Genomic DNA, 27980 nt, shown 5'->3' with positions numbered 1-27980 from the left:
CATGGAGCGGGTGAGCGAGGCCGCCGCCTGCGGCCCCTCGTCGGGCTGCTACACCTACCAGGTGAGCCGGCACAGCGCCGACGTGCTGCACAGCCTCAACCAGCAGCGCAAGAACGGCGGCCGCTTCTGCGACGTGCTCCTCCGCGTGGGCGACGAGAGCTTCCCGGCTCACCGCGCCGTGCTGGCCGCTTGCAGCGAGTACTTCGAGTCGGTGTTCAGCGCCCAGCTGGGCGACGGGGCAGGTGGCGGCGGCGGCGGCGCGGACGGGAGCGCGGCGGAGGCGGCGGCGGCCGGCGGGACTGCGGCGGCGGCCGGCGGCGCCCCCGGGGGCGGGCGGGAGCTGGAGATGCACACCATCAGCTCCAAGGTGTTCGGAGACATCCTGGACTTCGCCTACACGTCGCGCATCGTGGTGCGGCTGGAGAGCTTCCCGGAGCTCATGACGGCCGCCAAGTTCCTGCTGATGCGCTCAGTGATTGACATCTGCCAGGAGGTCATCAAGCAGTCCAACGTGCAGCTCCTCGTGCCCCCCGCGCGCCCTGACATTATGCTGTTCCGTCCGGGGGCTGCCGACCTCGGCTTCCCTCTTGACATGACCAACGGTGCCGCTTTGGCGCCCAATGGCAACGGCATCGCCGGCATGCCCGAAGACGAGGCCACGCGGGCCGCGCTCAGCGCCGCTCAGTCCTCCCTGCCCGTGCTGCAGGGCGTGGACCGCCTGCCCATGGTGGCAGGACCTCTGTCCCCACCGCTGCTGGCCTCGCCCTTCCAGAACGTTGCTGCTAGTGCCCCCACTTTAAGCACCAAGAGGGGCAGAGGGCGTCCCCGCAAAGCCAACCTCTTGGACTCCATGATGTTTGGTACCCCGGGGGGCCTTCGAGAGGCCGGTATCCTGCCTTGTGGCCTCTGCGGGAAAGTGTTTACGGATGCTAATCGTCTTCGGCAGCACGAGGCTCAACATGGGGTGACGAGCTTACAGCTGGGCTACATAGACATCCCACCCCCCAGACTGGGTGAAAATGGTGTCCCCGGTCAGGATGACCCCGACGCACCCCGGAAAAGAAGCAGGACGAGGAAACAGGTGGCCTGTGAGATCTGTGGCAAGATTTTTCGGGACGTGTACCACCTGAATCGGCACAAGCTGTCGCACTCTGGCGAGAAGCCGTACTCTTGTCCAGTGTGTGGCTTGCGGTTCAAGCGGAAAGACAGGATGTCCTATCATGTTCGATCTCACGATGGCTCTGTGGGAAAGCCCTACATCTGCCAGAGCTGTGGAAAAGGCTTTTCCAGGTAAGAGAGTGCTTGTAAGGACCACAGACACCAATGGAGACCTAGGAAGTTGTCTTTCCTGTCCCTTGGGATATGTACTTAGGATAGTTTGACCGTTCCATTTTAAAATGTCTCGAGAAGTGGGACTTCCATCATTTCCTCTGGGACGCTATTCTGCAGTCTCCTGAAAGGGTTTAAAAGTAATTAAGACATAGAACTGGGAGTCAGTTGGCTTCTGGGGAACATTCCCAGCTTTATCCCAGACTTGGTGTGAGTGTGTCCTTGGGCAAATGAGTCTCTCCCTCAAATGACTCTTCTGTGAAATGGGTATTGAAATAATTACCTGCCTCACAGAAGTGCCTGGAGACCACTGATTTGTAGGTAGTTTGAAGGTGCTGTTGAAGTGCAAAATAATACATCTCAAGATTATTATTTTTCTCGTATCCATTTTAAATTTTCTTTTTCTTAACTTCCCTTCATTTCTCTTAGTTCGTAATGTTTTTTATCACCCAAATGTGAAGGAAGAGGTGAGATTTCAAAGGCTGCAGCATCAAGTATCTTTTATTACATGATCTTTGTGTCCTTTGGGTTTACATCCTTCTGAAGGGGATCCTGTTTCTGCCCTGCAACATACGTAAGATCTGTGCATTTAATGTTGCTGATTTTCTGTTGTCGCTGTTTGTGGGAGCTAATTTAATGAGTAGTTTGGTACACGTAGTTGTGTTAGTGGTATCTTATAGTCTGAGTTAATGAATTTGAAACTCTTTTGGAAGTTTGCTGCTCGCTTTGAGATTAGAAGTAGTGGGGGGGAGGGGGATGCATACACTCTTATTACTTCTGTACCAGCAGTCAGTTTTCTACAGCAGTTGCCTTGCTCTAACAGGAGGGAAGGAATCAAGATATGAAAACAAATCAAAAGGCCACTAGGCTATATAAACTGTGGAATTGCGCCCCTGCAAATTGTGGAATTCTGCCCCCGCTAGCTCTCTTTTTGATAGAGGGACTTTTTGTTAGAGGGACTTTTTGTTATTGAAATAAATGATGAAAATGTAGCCATCCTACCCCCCCTTTTTTTTTTTAATTGGCAATAATTAGGGATGCATCGCCATAAGGACTGCAGATTTAGTGATGGAGAGTCACAAAATGAAAATTTCATCCGTGGCTCGAAGTGAAAGTATTTTTCTTTTTATAGCGCTACCTGGCATCGTGTACCAATTTTTATTGTTTTTATTGACACTCAGAGATTTCTGCTGTTGCTGTATGAAACGTTTTTGTCATCAAGGGAGAGATACGTGTTGAGCTCTCATTGTTCCCAGTAAGTTAATGTGAACAGGCAGGAATGCTGTTACAAAAGTAAACAACAAAAGTGTTTGCATATCTTTGTAAAATCGCGGTATGAATGAAAACTACAGACTTTAGGTTTCAGTCCTCAGTCTGAGGAGCAGCCACAGGAGGCTGGAAGCGTGATGTCTAATTTTAGTCTCCTTTCCTTTATTCGGTAGCGCAGCACGTGAGGTGGCTGGGCTGGGGGTAGGCTGAAGGACCCCAACCAGTCTGTCCGGTTACACCACTCCAGCCCCTCGCTGGAGCATCGGGTTTAGGAGCCTCACTGCAAAGTTCAGCCTATTTTCTGCCTGCAGTGCGTGAATTCCATCCCGCGCCCTCTCATTGGCGCAGCTGCGAAGCTGGGGGAGGAGAGGGTGGGGAACTTGTTTCCAAGCAGTTTTGGCCTCATACAATGAAAAGCTTTCTTCCCACTAGGAGAAACTCCCACCAGGAAAATCTGCAGCTCTTCAGTCCTTTCTTCTTCAAAGTAGGCTTTACTGGTTGTGAAAAATAGTCTTTTTACAGTAATAATTTGCTCTTCCATTGCACCTTCTAGTTGGGACCTTCAGAGCACTTTATTTGTATCAATGCAGTCTCCCCACTAAGTTGTGAGTTAGGACAGTGTTTTTTCACCTTTAAGGTGGAAAATGTGTTACAGCAACAGAGTTTAGGGTCAGTCTTTTTGCACAGAGATACTTAAAGTTGTCTTTTTATATCCATGTTTGGGACATAAACCAAAAAGGTCTGATTTTCAAATATTCAGCCACTGTAAATCAAAGCATCCTGATTGTCAAGATCTAAATAGAATTTTGGAAGGGGACATGCAGGCTTGAAAAACTGTAACTCATATTTCCCTTTTTCTCTCATCATTCAGTCATAATTTCTTCCTGAGAAAATGCTGCCTTTTTAGCAAGTTGGAGAGGGTACATAACAAGGTAGAATCCCAGTTGTTGGTGATCTGGTTCTTGGAAAGTCAAATATCACTATATTTGTAATAGATCCAGCACTGGGATTTTTTTTTTCTTTGGTTAAAATTGTAAGTTTATTTTTAGTATTTGTTTTAAGTGTGCTTATGTGTATTTTCCTTTAAGGCCAGACCACTTGAATGGACACATCAAACAGGTGCATACCTCAGAGAGACCTCACAAGTGTCAGGTAGGAGCCAGAGGGGTTTAGACTGATGTGTGGGTGATCTTTGGCATTGGATTTATGTGTGCAGACAATTCTGAAGTACCAGTAAAGACACCATGTGTGTGTGAGTTGGGCTAAATGTTTGTGAAGAACAATGTTCCAGTGACAGCTGCTTTACATCCCTCCCCTCCCCTCCTTTTCTGTCCCAGCCCAGCCCAGCCCCTCGTGTCATCTACAGCTTTGGTCCTCCTGCTTCCTTCCCCTTCTTCCCCTTCCCTCCTGCTCTGTCCCAGTCTCACCCTGGATCTCTTGCTCAGCCACCTGGGCTTGGAGTCAGTGGCACTGATGATTCCTTCCCCTCCCCTTTTTTTAACTGCAGTTGTTGCCATTAGGAGGCTCCAATGCCGACTACATTTTTTTTAGAATAATTTCAAACAAAAATAATATATTATAATTATCATAACTTGTCAAGATACCAATTTTTTTAACTCACATAGCCTTCAGAACATTGCACTGAGCAAAATTGGAAGCTGTTTTTTATCCCAGGGTGAATATAAACAACGGCATCACAATATCCTTTGTCATGCAAGGTCACAATGCTGTATATAGTTTTTTGCAGTTAATAAATTATTTGTTAGGGTTTGAAAGATCAAATGAAGGGATATATTTTGTAATTAATTTATAGAGAGATTTAAAAGGTGCATGGAAGTATCAGTTAAAACCAAAGCTGAGAATCAGCTCCACTATTATACACTGCATTCACATAGATGTTGGGCAAATTTCTATAACATATCCTGGGCTAAGAGTCTCCATGCTTGGTTTCTGCAGAGAGATTTATTTAATACTTATTTGAAGAAGTTGGAGCAAGATTATTTTCTTTTTCTTTGAGGACAAGGATTTTTTCTCCTAAAATATTCACCCACATTTTATGAACTCAGTCAATCCTACATGACTGCTGCCTCCCAATCTGCATTTTTGCACATTTTGATACATCTCTCCTATGTTTCTTTAAATTGTGAGAGTTTTGAAACATTTTGCAATTTTAATAATCTAGTGAACAGTTCTCCAAATAGCTGGAGCCATCTGAAGGTTTCTGTTGACATCCATATGATCTGTGGAAGCCCAGCACCTTTGAAAGTCAGGCCACAGAGCCATCACATTGATTGAACTGTATGTCCTATATAAAGCTTTAGATTGGTTTAAGCTTCTTAAGATGATTTAGGCTTTATAGATTTATACAAATTGGAAAATTCCACTCATAAAAAGACTTGCCAATCTGGGGACAGCAAGGGGTCTGGGTGGATGAAGACAACCACAGATTTTTTCCATAACCATGTATTTGTCCACAAGTACAAAAATGAATGTTTAGTCCCAACATGAACAGAAACTCCTCAGTCTTTTGCCAGTTGCTACCAAGGTGACTGAATGGACACAGTTTATGAATAACACTGATAGAAGTGAATTATCCTTTGCCAGCTGATGCCTGATAATTTTTTTATAGTTTCTGATTGATTTAAGTGTATTAAATATAAACTCTGTGTGAATCAGAGGAGACACTAAGAGCTAGAAAGAAAAGAAATGTGGAAGCTAAGATTGTACAGCCAAGCTCAACCCCTTCTCCTTGCACACATGTATTTTGTGACAGCAGTTTCTAAGAACAGTCTCATCATGTGTTGTCTGAAGTGCCATAACACTGCATGCATTGTCCATCTCAGTTAAAAGGCATAGGCTACAGGTTACAAGCATCAGGGCAGAGCTGAGATTGTCCTCCAGGCTTGGTTTGTTCTTGATTTTTGACTGCTTAACCCTGCAAAGTTAATTTTTAATGAATCTTAAGGTATAGAAAATTTGTTAACGACCTCTCGTGTGTCTTTGCAAAAACTACTTGGTAATGTGCTGTCAGATTTAGAAAGTCTTCTTAAACATGCACAGATCTGCTGTACATGGTACAAACACAGAGGGGGTGCTGTCACACTGAACATTTGTTTCAAACATGAAAGCTGAGGTATAAATTGATAAAGTTCTTGTGATTATCTCATAGCCAGTTATGCTTCTGTTCTGGATGTGTATCTAAACACAGGATCTGACCACAAAGAAGGAAAATAGCTTCATATTGGCATGTTGTTTGCCCATTTTCCATTCCTTTTTTCCATGGATTTTATTTGGCAAATCAGCTCCCCATGAGAGCAGCCTGAACAGCATCGAGCATCCTTTTTGAATCTGTTGAGTTCCCGCTGAACATTCCTGTTATTGTCATGCTTTGTTTATGTTTACTGAAAAAGAGAATTACTCTGTCAGTAAACAGAAGAGCATTCCAGAATCCTCTATTGCAACGGCATTTTTGGAATTTGTGCTCTGATTTAAACAAAATCCACCAGCCCTTTACCTGAGCCCTCATGTATCTTTGCAAACCAACAGATATCTGTGTTTTGTTGATGTGGCATCATGGTACACTTGGAGTACCAAAACAGAAGTGAGAAGGTATCAACCCAACTACAGAATAAATGAAATGAAAGTATTAGGAGCAGAACAGTTACAAAGCTGAGCATCACTGCAGCAGCTGTAGCTTTCAGTGCTCAGTTTGTAGTCCTGCACTCAGCCCCCTAAAATCTGTGCTTCACAGATCTTTCACAAGCATCCCAAGTTCCAGCACCTCTAGCACCTGGTGCCAAAGACCTGACTCCAGCTGGTTCATTACTGTTAAAATAGACTCAGAGTAGGGAAGGTCTCCACAGAGTCAAAGCAGCTGGGAAATCAGATCCAAGGAGTTGTTTTGGTGTCCAGGCAAATGGCACTCTGGATTTTTTTCCCCGGATTGCTGCACTGGTGATTTTTTTGGGTTATTTTTAATTTTTTTTTTCCCAATCTGACAGTTTGAGTTGTGATAGAGGAGAAGGGGTAAGTCAGTTTTGGGGCCCCAGTGGGATGGCTCAGAGTGCTGACTCCATGGGAAGGGTGAAGCTGTGTGAATGGGATGAACGTTAGGCTGCAGTCTGGGAGGAAATGGTGATCTGAAAATCTGTGGATGTGAAAGGACAAGGGGACAAAACGGACGTTTGCTCCTTCTCAGAGACAAGAGACAGCTTGTTCTGGCACACTGAATAAAAAAGAAAAATGCAGGTTAAATTAAAGCACAGCTTAATTGGCATCCCAAGTCCAGTGCTTTTCCCATTGATTTCAATGCAGAATGAGTTTCTTCCTGTCCTAATTTCTCTTACTTCCTGCCTATTAGCAGGAAAATGGCAGCCACCATGGAATAAGCTCAGAGACATCCACATCCATAGAAAAGTTGAAACTTCAAGAGGTATTTCTTAAACAATGTTTTTTAAACTTTATATATTCTTTTTTGGTCTATTTATATACCTGTGCAATGTTTGATAGGAAAGCACTGGAGAGTTTTCTTCTATGATTAACAATTAATGATAAATATTTAGCACTCATTTAGCACTTCACATCTTTTGTAAAATAAGACCTTTTTTTTTCTCTATACCTTTTATAAATATTAACTATTTGAATATTAACTTTGGGGTTTTCTTTAAACCTAGTCCTGTTTCCCATTGTTATGATTCAGCTAAACTGGTTCTTGCTTTCTCCACTGGACTTAATTATTTTTTTTAAGCTTCTTCACAGATATATTTTCTCTCTAGCTTATCCAAAGGTGAGCTTTGCACAACTCAGCAGCAAGAGTGAGAAATCAATCACAGAAATTATTGTATGACCTTTCCCTAAGCTTTCAACTTGCTAAGTTCACTCTGGGTCAGATGTGGTTTCACTTCTGGCATCCCTGTATTTGTGTGATCTGTCTCTGATCTGTTTATGAGCTTATGCCCCCCCAGTGCTCAGGAGTGGACGTTCCTGCAGCTCAGTAGCTTTGGATTTACTGATGATGGATCTCTTGGCTGTCACTGATTATCGAGTTATATATCTTTAGCTGATATCCAACACATTGGTTACTATCAGTGCTGCAATCCTGCCTTCAGAGAGTGTTTAGCTCTAAGAACATTTCAGTAAGTGAAAGCTGCACCTGTTTTGCTCAGCGCTGTGTCCTGGGATTTCAAAGGAGGAGAAACCTTTCACGTTCAAGAGTTTGCCTCTTAATCCTACACAACTTGTAATTTATGAATCTTTGTCTAGTGAGCTTAGTTAAACTGTATCACAGAAATCCAGATAGTTTTACTGTTGCCTTTTTAATTTCATTAAGTCCTGATCCTCTGGGGTGTTAAGTCTTGTGCTTGCTGCAGAGCAGCCTCAGCTCCCTGGGAGTTTGCCACACTGAAGCATCTCACAGGATCAAATGAGTGTAAAGCCTGTTGAAGTTGATAGGTACTTTTCAGCTGCCTTCAATGTTTTTTGGATTAAGCTCTTGATAACTGAATTTTATATTTACATGTGTTACCCTCTTCCGTATTATCAGTTTCACTTACTTGACATTACAATTTTGGAATTTTACTAGGATTGTTACTTTAACAAGTCTATCTCTATTGGAACAGTGATTTAATTACATATGGATACTTGAAAAGGTAGAATATATCCAGTTCCCAAGTCACTTAATAGCCTCATATTATTTTTAGGGGGTTCTGGTTATACATCTTAAAACTGTGTTATTTTATATAAAGGTGGTATAAACAAAGCACTGTCCACTCTTGGCTGTCACTGCTGCCCCTTGCTCTGGTCACTGTGATGTGTGTTTGCTTTGGTTTCTGCTCTCACACTTGTGAAGTGGGTCAGACTGTGTCTCCCATCCCCTGTACAGCCCATGGCTGGTGAATTATTTCCCTTCAGACCTTAGAGATAGAACAAGCCCTTGAGAACTGGCAGGCTGCTGCAGCAGGCTGTGGACAGAGCCTGCGTGCCTGCCCATTCCTGGAATTATAAAAATGGGAGGGAGCCTTCACTCATCATATGGATTTCATCTGGGAAGTGGGCAAGTAGAATGGATATTGTGCCAAATCAAGCTTGTTACGTGGTAGTAAGTAGAATATGATACCTTGATCAGGGGTAAGTTATAAACAGATTACAGCGTCCTGCAGTTATTTTGATACCTGCTCAATTCTGAGGCTTCACTTGTACAGTTTGTCTGCACTGCTGCTGTGGATACCAGGATGACTCTTCTACTGTCTCTTGTCATATTCTCATCCCAGATGATTCTCTGATGCTTTGTTTGTATGTCTTCATACTCCAAAAGATTCTGTGTACTGGAGTCAGATTGATCACATCAAAGAGCAGAATGTAGGAAGATGACAGAGAGGACATTTTGAGTGGTCCAGAGTGATCCAAAGTGATGGCTCAGTGAAATGGCAGAAATTACTGTAAATGCAATGAAGTGGTTTGTGCTATTTCTGTTGTTAAATATTATTTGAAATTTTAGTATCTTCATCCTCAGAGAGGAGCTAAAGCCTTACAACTCTATCTTGATTTAAGTTTTACTGTCTGTAATATGTTAGAGCTGTTTCCTTAATTCTTTCAAGTAGTAACATCACATCATGTGCAATGTGTTGGTGATCTGAATGTTTTTGTTTGTGGGGGAAAATGGCTTGTGCATCATGTCATTTGTGTCTTTGCTCAGGATCTAAGGTATTTACTCTAAAGAATACTAAATATATTCATCAATATCAGTGCTTTTGGCAGAGCTGATGAGTCACATGGTTCTCGTTGTACCTGCAGACTTGTAATGCTTCCTTTGCCACTCGTGACCGGCTGCGCTCACACCTGGCCTGTCATGAAGACAAAGTCCCATGCCAGGTGTGTGGGAAGTACTTGAGAGCAGCATATATGGCAGATCACTTGAAGAAGCATAGTGAAGGACCAAGCAATTTCTGCACTATCTGTAACCGAGGTAATGAAGAAACTATTCTTTTCTTTCAGGGGGCTGGGGTGGCACTGGAGGGGAGCTGTGAGGCTGAGTGACTCTGCCTGCAACAGGAGGAGGTTCTACCATGTGTGTGACCATCCCCTGAGACTGCTGCAGCTGTAGGGCTGGCTGAGAGTTCCTAAAGAAACTCAGTTGAAATCTGAAGCAAATTGTTTTGAGACAGTTTTAAGAATTTTAATTGCTAAATAGCCACATCCCTATACAATAACCACGATAAGTTGCCTTGCTGCTGTTCACTATACATCTTCTTTTTCTATACCTGGTTAGACTTGAGTCCTTGCAACCAGTTTGGAAGAAGAATCTCTGAAATACACATCAAGTTGAAAATCATACACTGAGCATAAACAGATTTACATTTTGTTATCAAGTCTTGCTCAACCTCCTGGTGCAGCAGAGTCAAGCTGCTTCTCCCTCGTAACCCAAGAAATTGCTTTGCATTAATGTACATTTCTAAAACAGATTTTGTGAAGAGCACTAGAAATGTGTTTTACCTTTATTTGTACAAATACAGCTTTTCATAGTATCTGGAGTTGGAAGGGACCCATAAAGATCATTGGATCCAACTCCCTGCTCCTTGCAGGACTATCTAAAACTAAACCATAGGACTAAGAGCTTTTGAAGCTTTTCTGTCTGTTTATGGTATTCTTCAGTTGAAGATAGTTGGAAATTTAGGTTTTGTGGGATGTAAGGCGAGCTGGAAAAATGATTTTGATTTATTGGTGTCTTTTTTTTTTGAATTATTAATATACAACTTCAAAATACACTGTTGGCTCACACAGCTAGTAAGGGTTGGAAGAGTTGCTGCTGTGTTTTGGAATCTTGTTTTTTCCGATGAGTCATTTTTTTTCTGATGTGTGTTCCCTTTTCTAATTTAAGAGATGTGAAATCTTCTGAGAGAGAGAATAAAGCTGTTCTGTGTTTGATGTGAGGACTGTACAGGGAGCTTTTGGAGTTGATGAGTAATGAGAGACATTAAACTGAAAGGGAAGTATTTGCACTTGTTGAACAGTGTGTTAGGTCCTGAAAGTGATATTAACAGTGTGAGTGGAAAAGGCATCTGGGATGAGAATCCTGAGGTTCTGAAGCTCCAGTAGATGGTGTGAAATGAAGTTTGCCCTCCTTTTCAGCTTCTGAAAAACTGCTTAAGCTTATCCCGATTCTTTTTGTGGTAACAATGAAAGATCCTATGCAAGATCCAAGTGCTGTCCTGCTCTCCTTCAGCTGAGCGTGGTGCCAAACAGAAACTCCCCCGAGTTGGGAGGAATTGTCTTGTTTCCAAGATTTGTGAGCTTGAGTTTCAGCGTAACTACCACTGGATGTCACTGCAGCTCTTTGGAAATGGAGCCAGTGTGACAAAGACAGACCCGGCATTCAAACAATGACATGACCAGGGGGTGTATTCACATTTTACAAGTCTAAATGTACAGTGGAAATTTAAAAATACTCTTCTCTGCAGAAGGACAGGGGACCTGTTGTACAGTCACCTTTAAGCAACTCCTTTCTTACAGTTCGTGTACTTCACAGCAGTTGTCAGAGTTGTCAGAATTGTGTACTGTGAATTTCAGTTTACAGCAGGACTTGAAAAATGTAATTAATGTGGTAAATTACTGTTAAATATCTACCCAATGTTAAAATTCATAGGAAGGGGAAGTCACAGATTGGATTTGTCAGATGACTGTGTTACAACCTCACTGTTTTACGCTGTAAATGTTGATTACAGATTTATGATCAGTGACAGCAGAATTTTTCATCCCAGGTGCTCTAGAATCAAATCATAATGGTCATAGTTTTAATTAGATATCTTTTAAAAGTGTAGAGCCTGACAAGATGGAGTCTAGTGGAAGGTTTCTGGATCAGAAACACCTGTTTGTGGGCACTGGGACAGTCAGAAGCTGCACTAACCCGATGGTTGTGCCGTGCCTGCAGTGCTTGTGCAGTGGTGTTTGGTTTATTCTTCCCCTGCCTAATGTGCTGGTGTATCTTTTAATTGTAACTTAGCTGGTTCTGGATATAGTAAATGTCAAACTCTGGATATAATAATTGTCAAGCAAGAATGCTTTCCAAGCCCAGGCTACTTGGAGAGAGAATTTTGGATGTTGGCCCACACACAAAAAAAAAGTGGATGAAAAGATGACTCTTACCCAGCTGAACATTCCCAGTGTTTATGACAGAGCTTAGAATCCCTCAGTTGGACTGAAAGCTTTTCTGTGGAACTTAATTAAGCAGCTCATGTTCTTTTAAAGGTGTAATGGATTTAGGAGATGGGGCTGGAACTCAGCACCTGACAGAAAGCAGCAGCCAATGGTTTGCCATGTCATGTGTGTGCCCATTTGTTGATCATATCTATTTCTTTTACAACATGGCAGTTTAATATCCAGAAATTAGCAGCTGTGATTTGATGGTTTTTGCAGGTTATTTTCTTACTCAGGGTCTTTATGCTTAGAATAATCATGGAAGCAATTAAATCTTTTAAATCAGGGAAACAGTACAATGGTTTTGGGGGGTTTTTTTGGTTGGTTTTTTTTTTCCCTGGGATTTTGGTTGTTTTGTTTGCTTTTGGGGGTTCTTTTTCTTTTAGTTTGGTTTTTTTTAAGAATTTGTCTAAAATATGCTTATAAAATCTAATCCTCAAGCCTCACTTTTTAAGACAAATTCTCTTTAATCAGGTTAAATAAAAAAGACCTGCTTCTGTTGTCTTGTTGCATAAACTTCTATTACCATCCTTAGGAAATTTATTTGCTTGTGTGGACAAATTCAAGAGATTGATGACTTTGGCAAATCTTGAGCTGGTACTTTGTAATAACAGGTGCAACTCAGAAGTTTGGGTTTTCTGTTTCAGACACAGACACACTGTTTGTTCACAGAAATCAAATGAGTGAGGAGAAGGGTAGATATTCCAATCACAAGTGGGATGGAATTTATTTTTACTATAAGATGAATTCTTGCACTTTTCATGGAGGACACAAAGTCCATTAAAGCAAGAGATTCTCTGCATGTTCCAACTAAATCCAAATTAGAATTTTTGAACAGGGAGCATCCTGCAATTATTTCTCTAATTTATCTCCATATAGATGTTATTTGGGAGATCAAGGGATAGGTCCCATTTATATAAAGCAGATAATTTCCTCTCTATGCATGTTTTTCTTCTGGTATGAAGAAATAATCTGCTTCTCAAAGCAGAGAGATGTGTAGGGTAAAACAATAATTACATTCCTTCTCAGAAAAATACTGCCACTTTATCCTCTCCACAAGTCTGACTTTGTTCTGAAAGAGACTTTTAAAAGTAAGGGATTTTTGTCCATGAACCCCCATCTTTCTAGGACAGGCATTCCTAATTAGTCTGGTGGAGGAAAAAAAGGCCAGTGCACTTATGCTTCAGGAAAAAATTAGGATAAAAACAAACTCCCCCAAATCTCCCTTTAAACAGTTTCCCATGAAGCAGTTGGCATTCTTAGGGCTTTGATGGAAGTTGATGACTCACATGTTCATCTACCAAGTGCATAAAGGGGAGCTAACACACTTTGCAGCAGTTTCCATTATATAAAACAATGTGCTCTACAAATAGAATTGCAGAGTTCAGAAATAATATTGTGTAGCAGAGATTACAGCTTCAGATTCTCCTGTGTCAGTCCTGGTTTAGAAAGCCACTGAATACCTGTGTGTAGCCCTTTTTTAATGGTTGGCAGGGAGATTTTAGTGCACTGCTACATAAAAGAGGTTGATCTCAGCATGCCTGTGGTTACTGGACATGTAGGAAATAAGGGAAGCACCTCGTAGGTGGAAGTGTCACTATTATGTCTGTACCCTTTTCTCTGCCAGTCAAACACTGGTTCTTTCCATATCTACAGAAAATTCTTGTTATTTATAAAAAATCCATTCTCTTGTTGCCCAGCGAGGTTTCAGTGCAGCGTTTGGTGTCTGAGGGCAGGTCTTGCATTATTCCCTCACCCTGATTCCCTGGATGCCTTGGCCTGGCTCCTTCTGCTCCATTGTGTTTCCAGAGCCGGATGTTCTTGGTGTCTTGAATTGTGATGTATCTACTTTTCTGTGCTTTTATCTTCAGCTCAGGGGTCCCCAGTAACTACCTCTTGTTCATTCCCAGCAGCCTGCCCTTTCCCCCTTCAGCAGGCTGCTGTGGACTTCTGTCTCACTTTGCAGGGCCTGGATACTCTTTGATCCTGGCTTGTAAGGAAGAGTCTGGGCAGAGGGATATTCTGTTGGCTAGGCATGGGAGAATCTACTGTAAAGCCACATTCATGATTAAATTCAGCACCTGAAACTAACAGCTGCTGTCAGAAAATCCACCCCACAGATGTGTGCAGGATCCTTCCTAAGATATTATATATCATCAAATGTAAATACAGTTATAGCACTATAAAATGGCTTTACAGTAGAATAACTGTTCATATTTTAAGTGATTGGTATGAAAGTTCTCTTGCAGGGGCTTGTGCTGTAAATGCTGGATTGGTTTAAAAAAATCTAGGACTTGGGTTTTCCCTCTCCAGAAAGGGAACCTGGAACTCTGGGCCTGTGACAGTGAACCTTGTCTTGTGTTTGGTTGTTAAAGGAAAATGTTTCTGACATGAAAGTGCCATAATATTCTGTTCAAAATCTAACAGAAAATTAAGCTGGTTGTTGGGAGGTTTACCTGTGTAGGAAATCTTTAAAATTCTGTCCTCCTTGTGTCTCATATATGGTCCAAATGTACTAGTAATAATTGCAAATCTTATGAAGATTGAATTTAAAAGCATTCCAAAGTATATGTGAGGTAATTTATTGCATTAAAAGAAAAGGACATGTGAGACTTCAAAAACCATTTTAAAAAGCACATGCACAGATGTAAAAAACCTGTTTTGTTCAGAAATCAATTGTTTGAAATATATGTTCTTAATTTCAGTTGGTTTGGGCTTATGGATCAGAGCTGATAGAAATAGTGAAATTTATTTTTAATATTTTTTGTTTACTGTAGACAAAATACTCAGGATGAGCTGAATGCAGGAAATGTGTTCTAAAAACTACTATAGAACAAAACTGTATACCTCAAAAACTCAGTAGTTTTAGCTTTCTGCCTTCTAGAAGTCACTATAAATGCCAGAAACCTGAGGGGAAAGCACACTAAATACCAACGAGGGGTGTTGCTAAATGGCATTCCTTTGAATCTTAACAGCATAAAATCAACTAATTAGAACTATTTTCCGAAGTGTTATCAGATGATAAAGGCATTTTTAATTAAAATAAATAAAACAGCACAAAAATGGTGAAGAGGCATGGGTGCCTTTTTCTATGATGTCTCTTCTGCCTTTTTTCCAGAAAGTTCCTTATCATCTGCTCAGTTTGGTTCCACAGAATTTGTTTTGAAGGAGGCCGTGCTTTCGTCACGACTAACAAAAAGCAAACACAGTCTGATGAAAAGTTTGCAATTCGTTGCTGCCTGATGACAGGATCCTACCTGAGCATGTCCTGGGGAATTAGCTGGTGTAAGGGCAGCTTTGGAATAGGGAGCAGGAGTAAAAGATTAAAGGTCAGGGAAGGCAGATGTGTGTCTTTGCTGGTGGCAGGATCTCATCTCCTTTTATCTTGTTTAGGTTTCTCCTCTGCCTCCTACTTAAAGGTCCATGTTAAAACCCACCACGGTGTTCCCCTTCCCCAGGTCTCCAGGCACCAGGAGTCCATCCCGAATGGGGGAGCAGCGTTCCACTGCGTCAGGACCTATGGCATCAAAGGCAAGAGACTCTGCTCTGCACTTGCTGCTCTGGGCAGAGCTGTGTGTGGTGGGGCGTTGGGCTGGGAGGGAGGAAGGACAGGGAAATACTGGAGACAAGCTTAGGGAGATGCAGAGGAATTCCACAGCATCATGTAGGACGTGATACCTGCCCTTGGATAGCTGATCTAACAAGGCTGGGGGAAGGAGAGGGACACAGAAGAGCATAGGAATTTTTGGCAGCTTCTTTGATTTTGGAGATTGAAAAAGCCACGTTGGTTCATCTTGAGCCTCTCCTGTGGAGCAGTGTCTGAATTTTGCCTGAGGGTGCAGATCATGGGCCAGTTCCTTAGTCCCACTCCACTGGAATCTCGTGTCAGTCAAACCAGGTTTCTGGTGAAGGAAGGGGGAGCTGCAGAATGCAGTTCATAAAGATTCATCCTCAAGATAATGAGGGGCCATGCAACTTTCTATAGCTAAACTTAGACTTCTAAAAGCTGTTATTGGAGAGGAGAGGGTGATAATAGTACTGGTACTTGTTTGTTTTTAACCTGCATTTAACTTCTGGGGGAAAAAAAAGGAAAAAGTATTATTGTAAGCATAGCTTAAGAGTATTTAACTTCTGAATAAGTAAAGCTGTGTGTTTATCTGTGTAGAATAGCTTTTTGCCTTTTTGGTTTGAGCTGTCAGTATTTCTAGTGAAGCTGAAACATCAGAAGATGTTTTGCTTTAAACTCATGGTTGTTACCTTTTTTTCTTGCCCAGGAGAACACAGCAGGCTGGGTCAAACCAAGTCTGTGCCCTTAGAAAGCTACACGTGTGCAATTTTTTCTGTTGAAGTGTTATAGAGTTACTACAGTAGCCCTTTGGTTTTGGGTGGTGTGCTGACTTAACAAGAGATTTACTCCAGCTCAGTGGTGTACTGATTTCATGCATATCCTGTTTGGTTTGTAATGCTGAGTCCAGAGCAAATCTGTCTTTTGGGTTGTGCCAAGTGGTTCTTTGGTCTTTTAGAGTTAATAGTAGGTACAGCTTATTTGTATTCAGAGACTTGCCCAGTGAGTATGCCTGGGTTTCTCACGCTCATTCACATGCACTGAGCAAAAAGTGTGGCCAAACTTCCCTGGCATAGTGCCAGAGGAGAATGGGGAACACTCCAAACATACCAATGGCTTTTGCTGGGATAGGTATCCAAGTAACTTTAAAACAGTGTCCCTAACATCTCTCCTGTTTCACACTACAGCATTTAAAGGTGGAGCAATTTCAGATTGTGAAGTTCACTTTCAACAGTGTTGCACTTGTGAAAAAGAGTTCCTTGAGACTAAGTGTAATTGCACTCAAACTGCAGGAGCTCACTGCTGTTGCTGAGTATTTCCAGGTTTCTTCCCATCTTGCTGCAGCCTGTGGTACTTTGTGAAGTTTCTCTAGGCTCTGCCCCAAAGTATCAACAATATTTCAGAAGTGTGTGAGTGAATTGCACAGTTAAAAAGTCATCATTAGGCCCATCCTTTCGTAGTATCTGAGGTGTAAATACTGTGAGACATCTCTGAGATTCAAGAAATGTTGTATAAACAAAAGACCCATTATGGTTGCATCCAGTATCATGACAAAGCCCTAATGAAACCCCAGCTGTTGCTCTGGGGGCAGCCTCATGGTCTGGAAAGAGGACCTGTGCTCAGGGGCTGGAAAATGTGAGGGATTGGATTTTAAGTGTGTAACATTCTGTCATGACAGGCATGAATGTGATCAGGTGGTAACCAACACAATCTAAATATGCTGAATACCTCTGTTTGGGGCATAAGATTCTGAAAACTTCTCTCTTTTCTTTTCCCGTAGAAGGCCAGAAATGTTCCCATTCGGACCCGATTGAGAGTTCTGATTCATATGGAGACCTCTCTGACACCAGTGACCTCAAGACTCCTGAGAAACAGAGCACCAACGGGTCCTTCTCGTGTGAGCTGGCAGTGAGCAAAAACAAAATGGAGACGGAAGGGGAGAAGAAATACCCGTGCCCCGAGTGCGGCAGCTTTTTCAGATCCAAGTCTTATCTGAACAAACACATACAGAAAGTTCACGTCAGGGCCCTGGGTGGCCCCTTGGGGGACCTGGGTCCTGCTCTGGGATCCCCCTTCTCACCCCAACAGAACATGTCTCTCCTGGAGTCCTTTGGGTTTCAGATCGTCCAGTCAGCATTTGCATCATCCCTGGTGGATCCAGAGGTCGACCAGCAACCGATGGGGCCAGAGGGGAAATGAGATCAGTGTGATCTTAGCAAAGCAAAGCAGCAGTCTGGCTATAGTGATAAGATGCTGTGAATGAAAGAGGAAATAATGGAATTGGGTTCTATAGCTGAGAATTTTTTATTCATTTTAGCTTCCCTCTTTGTCTCATGCCCTACCCCCACCTTTAAACTTCCACCGGGGAGAGGGAGAAAATGCTTCTTAGCTGATAAATTACAGAAGATGGTGGCCTTGAATAGGAGACATGACCCAAAACACTAAATGGAGCTTTAGAGGCTGCTGCTGGTGTTTCTCCGTGTTCTTCTGGAATAATGAGAAGTTGCCAGCACTGGTGTGAGAACGAGACAGCCCTAGTGACCGAGGCACCTGGGGAGCTACAGCTACAGGGAGCTATGGTTTTGTTCTCTCTCTATTCCCCACCCTCCCTAAACTACCCCAGAAAAACAGTAAGTTTTAAAAACAGACCCACTATTAAATAACATTAAGTAAAATGCCCCGTGGTTCCTAGCAGGTTACAATGCAGTTGTCCTTTTAAAACCAGAAAAAGTTTAAAGGAGGTGAGAGAATTCGAACCCCTTCTGCCTTTGTGAGGCTGTGAGTGCTGCAGCAGGACTGAACTGCTGAGAAAAATCACCTTTCAGAACAGGTTGTTTTAATTACTTTTGACCATTAAACTTGCTGTCAGGTTTTTAATTCTTTATTATTATTATTTTAGGACCTGTTGTAGTGAATTGCTACTGAAAAGCCAGTCTAAGGCGATACGCAGAGCACTCGTAAAGCAGCAGTCACATTAGGGTTAGTATTAATTTTTATTTTTTTTTTTAGATGTACCATAATTAATAACTTGGCTAGTTGGTTGTTTTAAGTCTATGAAAGGAATAGTTTGTATGAAAAGAAAAAAAAAGAAAAAAAAAAAGGAAGGGAAAAATACCATTGCAGTCTGGTTGACTGGTGCTCATTTTTCATGTGGGGACCTAGGGTATGAACACGATCAGCTATCGGGTTGACACTATGTACCACTGACTTGTTTAGTGTGAATAAACCCAGGGGTTCACAGAGTGATTTTGGTTTAATTGGATTGGACTCTATTAAAGAAGTTAGTATGTTACTTTGCATCCCCTCGTTTTGTCTGGTTTTTGAGCAATTCAGCCACCTGTCCAAAAGGTGTGCAAGTGAGAGCCAGTAAGTAAGATGTTAATCCCACTCTACGCTGTGCTGTATTCTGAGCTGGGCTTTTTGACCACAGTTGTGCTCTCCTGATCTGCCTCTAGTCAGGTTTGCAAAAGCCAGTCTTACTCCTTTCTTTTCCAAAGAAGAAGGGTTTCTAGTATAAGAGGTGGGAATTGCAAACAGCATATCTCTGAAAAAGAATTGATTACAAAATGCAAAGAAGCTGGGCTTTAGGCTGTTACAGGTTCCATTTAATCTGAAAATACCACTTGTGCAGAAATAATGTCCTTTCTTGACCCTCCCTTTCCTCCCATGTTACTTGTCAAGGTTTTATGTACCAAACCCAGGTATAAATGTTGTTTAACACAGGGTTAGGAGTTAGGAATACTCTGAGTTTTAATTATGGTTCTGCTGTTGATGCTCAAGGTTACATAGAAGAGTTCCCTGAATTTATTCCTAAATTTCCTATCTGTGAAGAGTTTTCTCTACATCACAGTTGTAGAGAGGGTTAATGAGTGAAGGTTTAAGCAGTGCTTTGGTAAACTGCTTTGTGTTCTGAATGTCTCTAGAAAGGCCATTCTGAAGAGCCCAAGCCCCACACCAAACTTGCCTCCCATGGAACAGTGCCTGTCTCCATCATTAATACAGTGCTGGAGCAGGGCAGATCCCTCAGACCAGGATCCACATCTGCTGCAGGAGATGTGCCTGTGTTAAATGGGATGGAGCCACAAACTGCTATTGCACCACAGCTTGCCTTGCCCAGGTGCTCCTGATCCAAACCCTGCAGCTAATGCAGAACTGAAATCAGACACATTCCCATTTTGGTTTTATGTTTGGATTATAGAGCCTTTTGTAAGTATATGGATTTTGGAATGACCTTCTAAATTCTACAGAGTTAGAAGTTCCAGATTCTCTTGTTAGAAGCTACTTTTTTGTACTTGCTCTCGAGTGTTATAAACCCAGGATGAATAATCAATGGCTTTCTCTTTATAGCACCAGCACTTTCTAAATTGAGAGCATGTTGCAGTGGACTTGATGTTTTGCTATTAATCTGTGTTGGGAGACTGAAGGACATGTTCTTCTCCAGTCATCTTCTCCCAGAATCCCTGGAATAGGTATGAGTCTCATGTAAAAGGAAAAAAGCAAGCAAGCAAGCAAACAAACCCACCTTCAGACTAAAGCTTCATGGAATTGCTGTTGCTGTACTGGTAAGATTAGCTGAGAGGTAGAAACAGAACATTTCAGAAAAGTGACAAAACATTTTAAAATACCTTACAAATCTAAACAGTGCTGAGACAACCTTGTAAGCTGCCAAGGAAGTCAGGCTGGAGCAGGCTTTCCAGTCAGCATAACAATTCATGGGGATTAGCAGATGCAACTGCAGTCACTCTTTCACTGACAGCTCCTATTTAAGCCACAAAGTGAAGTTTCTGTTGAACTGAGGCTGGGTGCTGAAAGAGAGAAGTTTGTGTCCCTGATGTTCCCATGTGCACTTAAAGAGGGTGCACTAGTCAAAAAATTAAATTCCAAAAGCCAAATCCAGAGTAAAGGATATTTTCATCCTCCATTTAGCTCCACTGACTTTAGTGTTAGTAGTGGGCTGAATTTTGGCCATGTCTATCAATTTAATTTTGAATGCTACAGACTTTGACCTGGTGAAACCAATGAAAAGCCTTGAACTAAAACTGAAGCCTTCTAAAACACTAACTGTGCATTCTGCTTGTCAAAGAAAATGCTTACTAAGGTGTCATGAATACACTGAATGAAAACTACTTACTTCTCAGTCTAGGGGACAGGGAAACAATTAGGCAGGAAGTTTACAATCCTGAAATGACAGTTCTAGATCATCCTGGTGTAAATGGGAGAGATTTGTACCAGCACAAGAGGCTGGTGCAGGCTTAATGCCAGCAGGAGTTTGGGCAGATCTTCAGCAGTGGTGTGTTTTCAGTGCTTTTTGCTTCTTTGGGGGCGTACTGTTCCATTCTGGACAGTAATCTACATGCAAATCCTCTCTATTCTGTACTTTTGGAAATGTCTGTTTCTCATAGAACATGAGACAGATCCAAACAGAAAACCCAGCTCACAAGTTCAGAGTTCAGAGGGAAATAAGTACATTAGATGCCCTGAGCTGCAGCCTCACTTGTTGCTATTACATTTTATTTTTAATTGGCATATCAGTGTATAGGTGATAGCTCTGGTTTTGGGCCACCCTCCTTTCCTTGTCATCCCCTTTGGTGGGACTGCAATCCAGTGTTTGAGTCGGTGCATGTTTCTGCCAGGAAGGAAACTTCAGTTCATACAAATTTGGATCATCAGAGTCTTTGTATTACAGGAGTCCCATAACCTTTCATCTGGGGCTCAGAGTCTTGTGTATTAGGTATGATGAAAACATCTTCAGTCATTCATGATCTAAACATTAAAGACAGATAAGAAAGGAATAGATGCTTATAGGTGAGTGAGTGAAAGAAAGATGAAGGACTAAAAACCACTTGCATGCTTAAGTGTTGTGTTAAATGTAGGGCCACAGATTTATCAGGCTTCTTTTGTTGCCTGATTTGATCTTTATGTATGTTAATCCACAACAAATGCAAGATAAAGCAATTTAATAGGAATTTGTTCCACACTAAATTAAATGAGGTGACATGACCTTGCATTTGTCATGTCTTAAATGTGTGCAAACAGACTCACTGGTGGGGCTCACCTGGTGCATGGTAATGTGGTGCATGTGAGCTCTCAATCCTGAGGGATTTTTGTGGGGAATTGATAGCAGAACCAGAAATTGAACACAGATTTTTCCTTCTCTCAATCCAGTGCCTTATAGTAGGGCAAAGTATTATATGTTGGGGGGATGATTTGTTTGTTTTTTAAAGCCAAGATGGTGTGGAGTTGGTCTTCCTACCAATCTTTTGAATAATTGTAAATGCCCAGTCACAATTTTAGACCTGTTTGAGTGCCAGTGACTTAGGGAATATTTGTTATTTCCCATGTATTCCCTGAAATTATTGTTTCTCCCTCAACTGCTGTCAGCAGTAAGGAATGACTTGAATAGAAGAGCTGTGTAACTGAATGTCTATCTAACTCAACTAATTGAATTGCTAGTATGAAAGCTAACCTAGATTTTGTAGGCTCTGTTGTAACTTTAGTGTCTTGTTTTTTCACTAAATCTTTGTTCCTAGAAATCAGTATCTGAACTTATGTCTTGAGTCGGGAGTGGGGTACCACTTTCAGCTTTAATTTTTTTTAAGGTGCTTGCTTGAGGAAGTAGATGCCAAAGTAAACTTCAAAGGAACTCCAGACTTCAGTGTTGGAAGAATGAACAGAGAGCAAGAGCTCTCTTTGGGTTTCATGAGAGATAAATGGACAAAGTAAAAAACAGCCACCAAAATTCTAAGTCATGAAACAGGACAGAAAACAAGAAAAGGCTTTTCTTTACCACCCACAAAAACAATCAGATATTTTCAATTGTTCAGCGTGGCAGAAACTCTGAGAGCAAGTGCCAAACAATCCCATGGAATGTGCTGGCTTTTTCAGCATTATCATACCTTAACAGCATTATCAATATCCAAATGTAAATCAAGCCAGCTTTGTACTGTTCACCTTTTGCCTGGGCACAATACCTGAGGTTTAATGAACAGAACATAAGCTCACAGTGAATCTCTGAGCTTATGCTCTCAGTTCCACTCTGAGAGACAAAACAAATGAGCAAAGAGGGAAAAAAAAAACAATAGGAAAACTTAAAACAGATTCTGGAAGATTCCAGTGTCTCCTGAGAGAGTCACGCTTCTTTATCCTGAACATCCTTTTCAAAACAAGATCCTTCAGCTGTTGTGAGTGAGCCTTTGGGAACAGATTTGGCTTCCAGCCCAGTGTGCTGCAGCTCCCTGCCCCTGTAAGAGGGCAGTGTGTCTGGAGCACTGGGCCTGGACCCGCAGGGAGGGAGGCAGGCATGGAGCAGGGATGCTCCTGGGATGAGCCACAGGTACTGCTCAGTCAGCAGCACCACACTGGAATGGTGTCCTCCTGCCTGCTCCCCTGACACCCTCACCCTCCTCACATCCCTGTGCCAGTGTGGTACCTACCCAGATGTGCCCAGCTCTGCAAATAACTGTGAGCTCTAAAACAAACCAGGGAACTATTTGGCTAAAAAGGAAAAAACCCCAACCACTTAAAAATAGTGATGTGACATAACTGCAGAGTGATGCAGAGCAGGAGCAGGAGCCCTGGCTGTGAGGGGTTGTGGTGATGGCTGGAATGGTTTTGGAATGTTAGTGGAAAACCACAGTTGTGAGCTCTGTGTAGTGGGCAGTGACTGCCTGTTTGTAAAGAATTAACACCCTGTGTCATCTCCAGCCTCTTCCTGTGTTTGGTTCCTGTCTGTAAAATGAGATGATGATAACCCTGGGGTAAGGACGTGCCAGTATTTGATTGACATGCCAAATTGTGCTGCACAGTCGTGCTGCTGAACTCTGCTACAAATGTTTGGCCTCATTGACTTCAGGTGTAATGCAAAGTTAAACAAACATCTGGCTACATTTTCCCTGAAAGGTGAGATATTTAAATTCATTTAAAGGCTGCCTGGCACTATTGATCTGCTCTCAGGGTTAATGTGAATGAAGCTTTTCCTGGTACTAGAATTTTGGAGACCTGGAGGTGCTCTGAGCTGAGATGTGCTGAAGGAAGGAGGTAACTGGTACCTTCACTGATGTTCCAGTGACCCCCTCCCACCTCCTGGTTTCCATGTGGAACCTACAGCCACTGGCAGCCAGAATTGCTCTTGAGCATCCTGCAGTCACACAGTGACCTTGGGTAAGTGACTTTACAATGAATCAGTCTCATGCTTGCTAACAGCTTTTTGGCTGCTGCCTCCACAAACTGGTGCCTTCTCCAGGCAATTTTTCCATGCCCTCTGCAAAGCTGTCAGACTGACTGCTGGCTCTGGGGGGATCAACCAAGCCTTGCTCTTGGGCTCACAGTTGCTCTTCGGTACTGTTGTAATCTGAAAGTTTGCTGCAATTAGTGCAAATACCAGAGGGAGAAAATAAAAGGCTGTTCTCAGATGTCCTGTAGAGTGAACAACTGAAACATGAGTGTGGGATGAGCCAGGAAAACTGGCATTTTTCCCTGGCTGCACGCCATATGGAAGAGACAGTGCCTTGGAAGGGAAGGAGCAGAAAAGTTTGCCATTGGCTCTGATGAATCCCAATCCTGCTTCTACTGAAGTTGTTGGGAATCCTCCCATTGTCTTCAGTGTGAGCAAGAAAGGATCTTAGGTGAGGATGGATGACTCTTTCCCTACTTGAATGAAGTCTCTTGCCTATTTATGGGCCTGCTTCTATTGAAACCGAGCCTGTTTTAGCCTTTTTGGGTTCTTAGGGACCTGTTTGTATAAAGCAACTTACCTACCTATCTTTTTTTTTTCTATTGTGTGTATTTTTTGTATGTTCTGTTGGAAGGTGAAGCCTCTGTAGAAGGGGATACAAAACCTGATTTTTAAATAGTAATAAACCAAAAGAGAATTAAACTCTGCAGGCTGCATGCATTCATTTCCTGGAGACGGAGAGTAGAGACCACGAGTGCACAGAGAGATGGGCTGTACTTCTCGTATCTCAAAATCTTCCTCTCTTCAGAGACAGTTCCTGCCTTTGCACATCTCCCCAGCTCTCTGTGAAAATCCATAATTGCAACACTGTGTTACCAGGATGGCCTTATTTTGACTAGAAAATCCTTTCTCTGGCACTGTGCAATGAGATTTCTTGTTTCAGCATAAGTGGATGGAGTAACAAGTATCTGTGAAATTCAGTATTGTCCTCATTTAATGGCAGTGAAATAAAACCAAGACAGGATATATAAATATATTTTTGCTTTTGGCCTGCCTACCTCAGGTGCTGGGGCATTGTCCAGTGCACAGTGTTCTAACTCCACACCATTATAATCTAAAGAAATAAGTGTGCAAGTATTAGGTGAAACTTTACTAAGCCTTTGTTCTTTCCTGGCTTTTTACCTCCTTATGTTTTTGCCAGCTGGAGCTCTGACTTTCTAAAAGAGAAATCAAAAAGACCAAAATAACAACAGAATTTTCCCCTGTTCTGTAAACATACTTAGGGAACAGAGCATTTGCTTTTGTAAATAGATGTAAAACAGTCCATGTGCATATGTCAGTCATGAAAAAGGCTATCTCTGCATGCCTATGGCATGTGTGTGACCCAGAGAAAATACAGAGGTTTGCCTTTCCACACAGGAAAGAAAGGGCAGCTTCCCAAAATAACTCCTCTGGCAGCCTTCAGGCAAACACCTGTGGAGGGAGGTCTCACAGTACCTGTGTGCCAATGGTTTTATCTGCTTTCAGGTCACCTAAGAAAACAAAATCCAGAGGTGAGAGCTCTGCATTGTAAATGTCTGTGAATCCTGCTCTTTATGAGGAAGCAATAATAGCTTTGCTGCAAGGTTTGGTCTCTGCTTCTCTGCTCACGTGTTGAGTTACAAAGGAAAGCCATTACAAAATGAGTCTCTGCTTCTGCTCTTCCATTATGACTCCAGTCCTCGTCCCTAAACCCCAGAGAGATAAGAGAACATGTGTTTGGGGTTTTTTTATGTGTGCAAGTTTATAATCTTACTGCCTTTCTGTTGGCTTGGAATATGGATCACTTGCTTATGAGTGCCTGTGCTATTTGGACATGGTGTATTTTCTACAGGAACTGGGAGTTTTGCATATTTAAGTGCAACTCTAACCTCATGCTTTCCACAATGGAATCTAACTCCTACTTTGATAATATTCCATGATTATTGAAGTTTAAACATAAGATTTTTGAGCTATCACCTCTGTTTGACTGTGGAATCAGATTCCATGGTAAGGGAAGCGTTGTTATAAATATATTTAATAATCCAATTCACTGGAGGTTAATTTGAATAGATATTAGAACAGAAAGCTTTATTCCTTTTGACTCAAATCTCCAGATGTTTTGGTGCTGTGTTTTTATGTTTCTTATGTGCAAGATAAACCATTATTTTTAGAAAGGCATTTTCTAACAAGAGTGAATGTTGGTTTATCAGACTGCTTAGCTTTGCCAGGTACTGCTGGGCACAGCAGTGGATTGAGAAACAAGAAAGCTGCAAAGTTACTTTTATACCTTAAAAACCAACTAAACAACACATTTTTCTTCCTGCATTAAAGCTTGTTTGTACTTTTCATCTAAGTCAGCACTACACATGTAGAACTTGAGAACATCTCAAGTCCTTGCATGCATATCCATCTTCTGGATTCCTTCCCCTAGAATACCATTTCATAAGGTAGGTATTGCATGTCTGAGGCTTCCAAGCACTTAGCAGACATTTAATCATTTCTGCCTCTGTGACATAAGTAGTATTAACATGGGAAACCAAAGCAGAAGCTTGCCTAAGGTCAAGCAAAGATCAGTTAAAGAATTTAGACCAAGGCTCCTGTTCTTGGCTCAGACCTATGTGTTCTCTGAGTAGATCACTGTATCTTTCAAAATAGCTTCCCTTCCTCCACCCTTAAAAATGCGGTCTCTGTTTTTTGTCAATAAGAGCCTGCATCTGGGAGAAAAACCAAACAATCAAACAAACAAAACCCAGCAAAAACCAGGGCAACTGGGGACTGAAACACCACGGTTAGACAGCTGTACCTAATTCCTAAAATCATTGCTATGGTTTTATGGTATCCTGCTAGGAGACACCCCTGTTGGATGGCAGGTAGAGCCGTGTCTGTGATCCAGGCACCGGGATCAGGACACTGCAGCTGGGAAAAGAGCTGAGGGCCGTGATCCACGGGGAGTCCTTCACAGCTGCCACAGTGGGCCAGTGTGAACACAATGTCTGTGGGCACTTGGGCCCTTCAAACCCACTGAGAAGAGCTGTGGAAAGGCACTGGGCAGTTTGTGACAAAAAGGACAAAGAAGCGTTGCTGTTGGAGAGGAGTGTGTGTGAATTTCTGAAGTCAGCCAGTGTTTAGTGCTAATCTCTTAATGATGGCAAAGGGGAGCTTTGATGCTTCTCCCCAGTAAACAATAGGCCCCACATTGCCTCTGTCCTTTTAGGACAGCCCACACAGAAAGCACATCTGAGAAAGCACTCGGAGTTAGTGGAGCAAACCCTGAACCAGTCTGAACCAGTTCAAATATTGCATATGGTTGTTTTGCTTCTGCAGACTTCCTTGTTAGTCCTTGGAGGCTGTGCCTGGCATTTACTGAGCAATAGCTCATGCTGTCAGACTGAAGGGGGAGGGAAAGCCTCTCCCTGAGTGTGTCAGCAGGGCCATGCAACAGTGCCATTGGATATTCCTGCCCCTCCACGCCGACTCCTTTGTAGTCACTGTCTCTGTCTTGATGTTTGGTTATAGTCGGCTCAGTTTCATAAACTCAACATCTGATCCTTTTGTTGCAGCCCTGGTGCTTTTTTCTTACATTCAAATTGTTTCCAGGTTAGAAATGAAACATATTTGTTTACAACTCCTACATCGTTGCTTACAGAAGGCTTTTTACAGGTGAGACCCACTGTCATTTTCATGACCAAGACAGAGGCAACAAAGGAATAAAACCCCTGATTTTGTTGGAGTTGGAATAGTGTTTAGTGACAATCGATGCTTTAAGCACAAATTGCTCTAAAAATCTCTTCATGGTAGGCGAGGTCTCAGGATGTACTTTATTCTTGAGCATTGCCATTTATGAAGGAAGCAGAAAATGGTTTAGAAAAACAAGTTTTGAGGAAAAATTGGAACAATTATTTTGGTTGCCTAGGAATTAGAAAGGGGAATTTATGGGAACATGACATATGTTCTGTTACAAGGAGGGCAGTGGTCAACTTTTTCCATTTTAAGCATTCCTTGTTAATTTGGCTAGGAAAGATTACTCAGATTAGAAAACTCATTTTGTTTACTCTCCCCAGTGTCTTAGTTGGTAAGATTAAGTAATAAAGCATGTTAGTTCTTGCATAGGAGGTTAGATGAACTTTTGCCCAGGAAGATCTGAAGGCACTTGGCTATGGCCAGAGAAGGAGGTGGGTTCGATGGGTTTTTGCAGAGTCACTCCAGAGCTGTACCTCTGTGGCTGCCTCCCTTGGCACAGCATGTTGGGCTATACGTGAGATTCATTTTATTTTTCTTTTTTTTCTTTAAGAAAAGTCTCAATACACTTTGAATTTTTCCACAGGTGAAAAAGTAGAACAAACAAACAAGAAAGAGCAGCTGACAGACAGGAGAGAGAGAAAGCAGACATTGTTCATTCTGGAACCTGTATAAAGTAAACAGCAAAAAGGT

The 27980-nt window shown here is 42.2% G+C and overlaps 1 protein-coding gene across 14 annotated transcripts; it reads left to right on the top strand.

Annotated features, from left to right (window-relative positions):
* Position 1: 1 nt before the first annotated feature.
* Positions 2-27978, top strand: PATZ1 (POZ/BTB and AT hook containing zinc finger 1). Of its 14 annotated transcripts, none has more exons than XR_007907415.1 (8): positions 2-1290; positions 3687-3750; positions 6959-7030; positions 9391-9562; positions 15184-15321; positions 17136-17518; positions 18255-18334; positions 19703-24307. XR_007907415.1 is itself a non-coding variant. In XM_051805263.1 (7 exons), coding segments are annotated over exons 1-7 (1854 nt in total). In that variant the 3' UTR covers positions 18257-24311. The 14 variants fall into 14 exon arrangements, 6 of the variants coding, with proteins under 6 accessions (XP_051661223.1, XP_051661218.1, XP_051661217.1 ...); XR_007907414.1 differs by having other exon boundaries at positions 17136-17985; positions 19703-24306; XR_007907410.1 differs by adding an exon at positions 27874-27978 and having other exon boundaries at positions 17136-19824.
* Positions 27979-27980: the final 2 nt, after the last annotated feature.

The sequence above is a fragment of the Manacus candei genome, unplaced genomic scaffold (assembly GCF_025592945.1).
Source record: "Manacus candei isolate 608988 ecotype Guabito, Panama unplaced genomic scaffold, ASM2559294v1 h1tg000064l, whole genome shotgun sequence".
In the NCBI taxonomy this organism is placed as follows: Eukaryota; Metazoa; Chordata; class Aves; order Passeriformes; family Pipridae; genus Manacus; species Manacus candei.
The sequence above is the reverse complement of the archived record's forward strand: the minus strand, read 5'-3'. Positions and strand labels throughout refer to the sequence as shown.

Bases quoted from the DNA above. Each gene is read 5' to 3' on its own strand.
- PATZ1 (XM_051805257.1), top strand. From the start codon at position 2: ATGGAGCGGGTGAGCGAGGCCGCCGCCTGCGGCCCCTCGTCGGGCTGC. The intron at 3,751-6,958 runs GTAGGAGCCAGA...CCTGCCTATTAG, and splicing joins AGAGACCTCACAAGTGTCAG to CAGGAAAATGGCAGCCACCA. The intron at 7,031-9,390 runs GTATTTCTTAAA...TTGTACCTGCAG, and splicing joins AAAAGTTGAAACTTCAAGAG to ACTTGTAATGCTTCCTTTGC.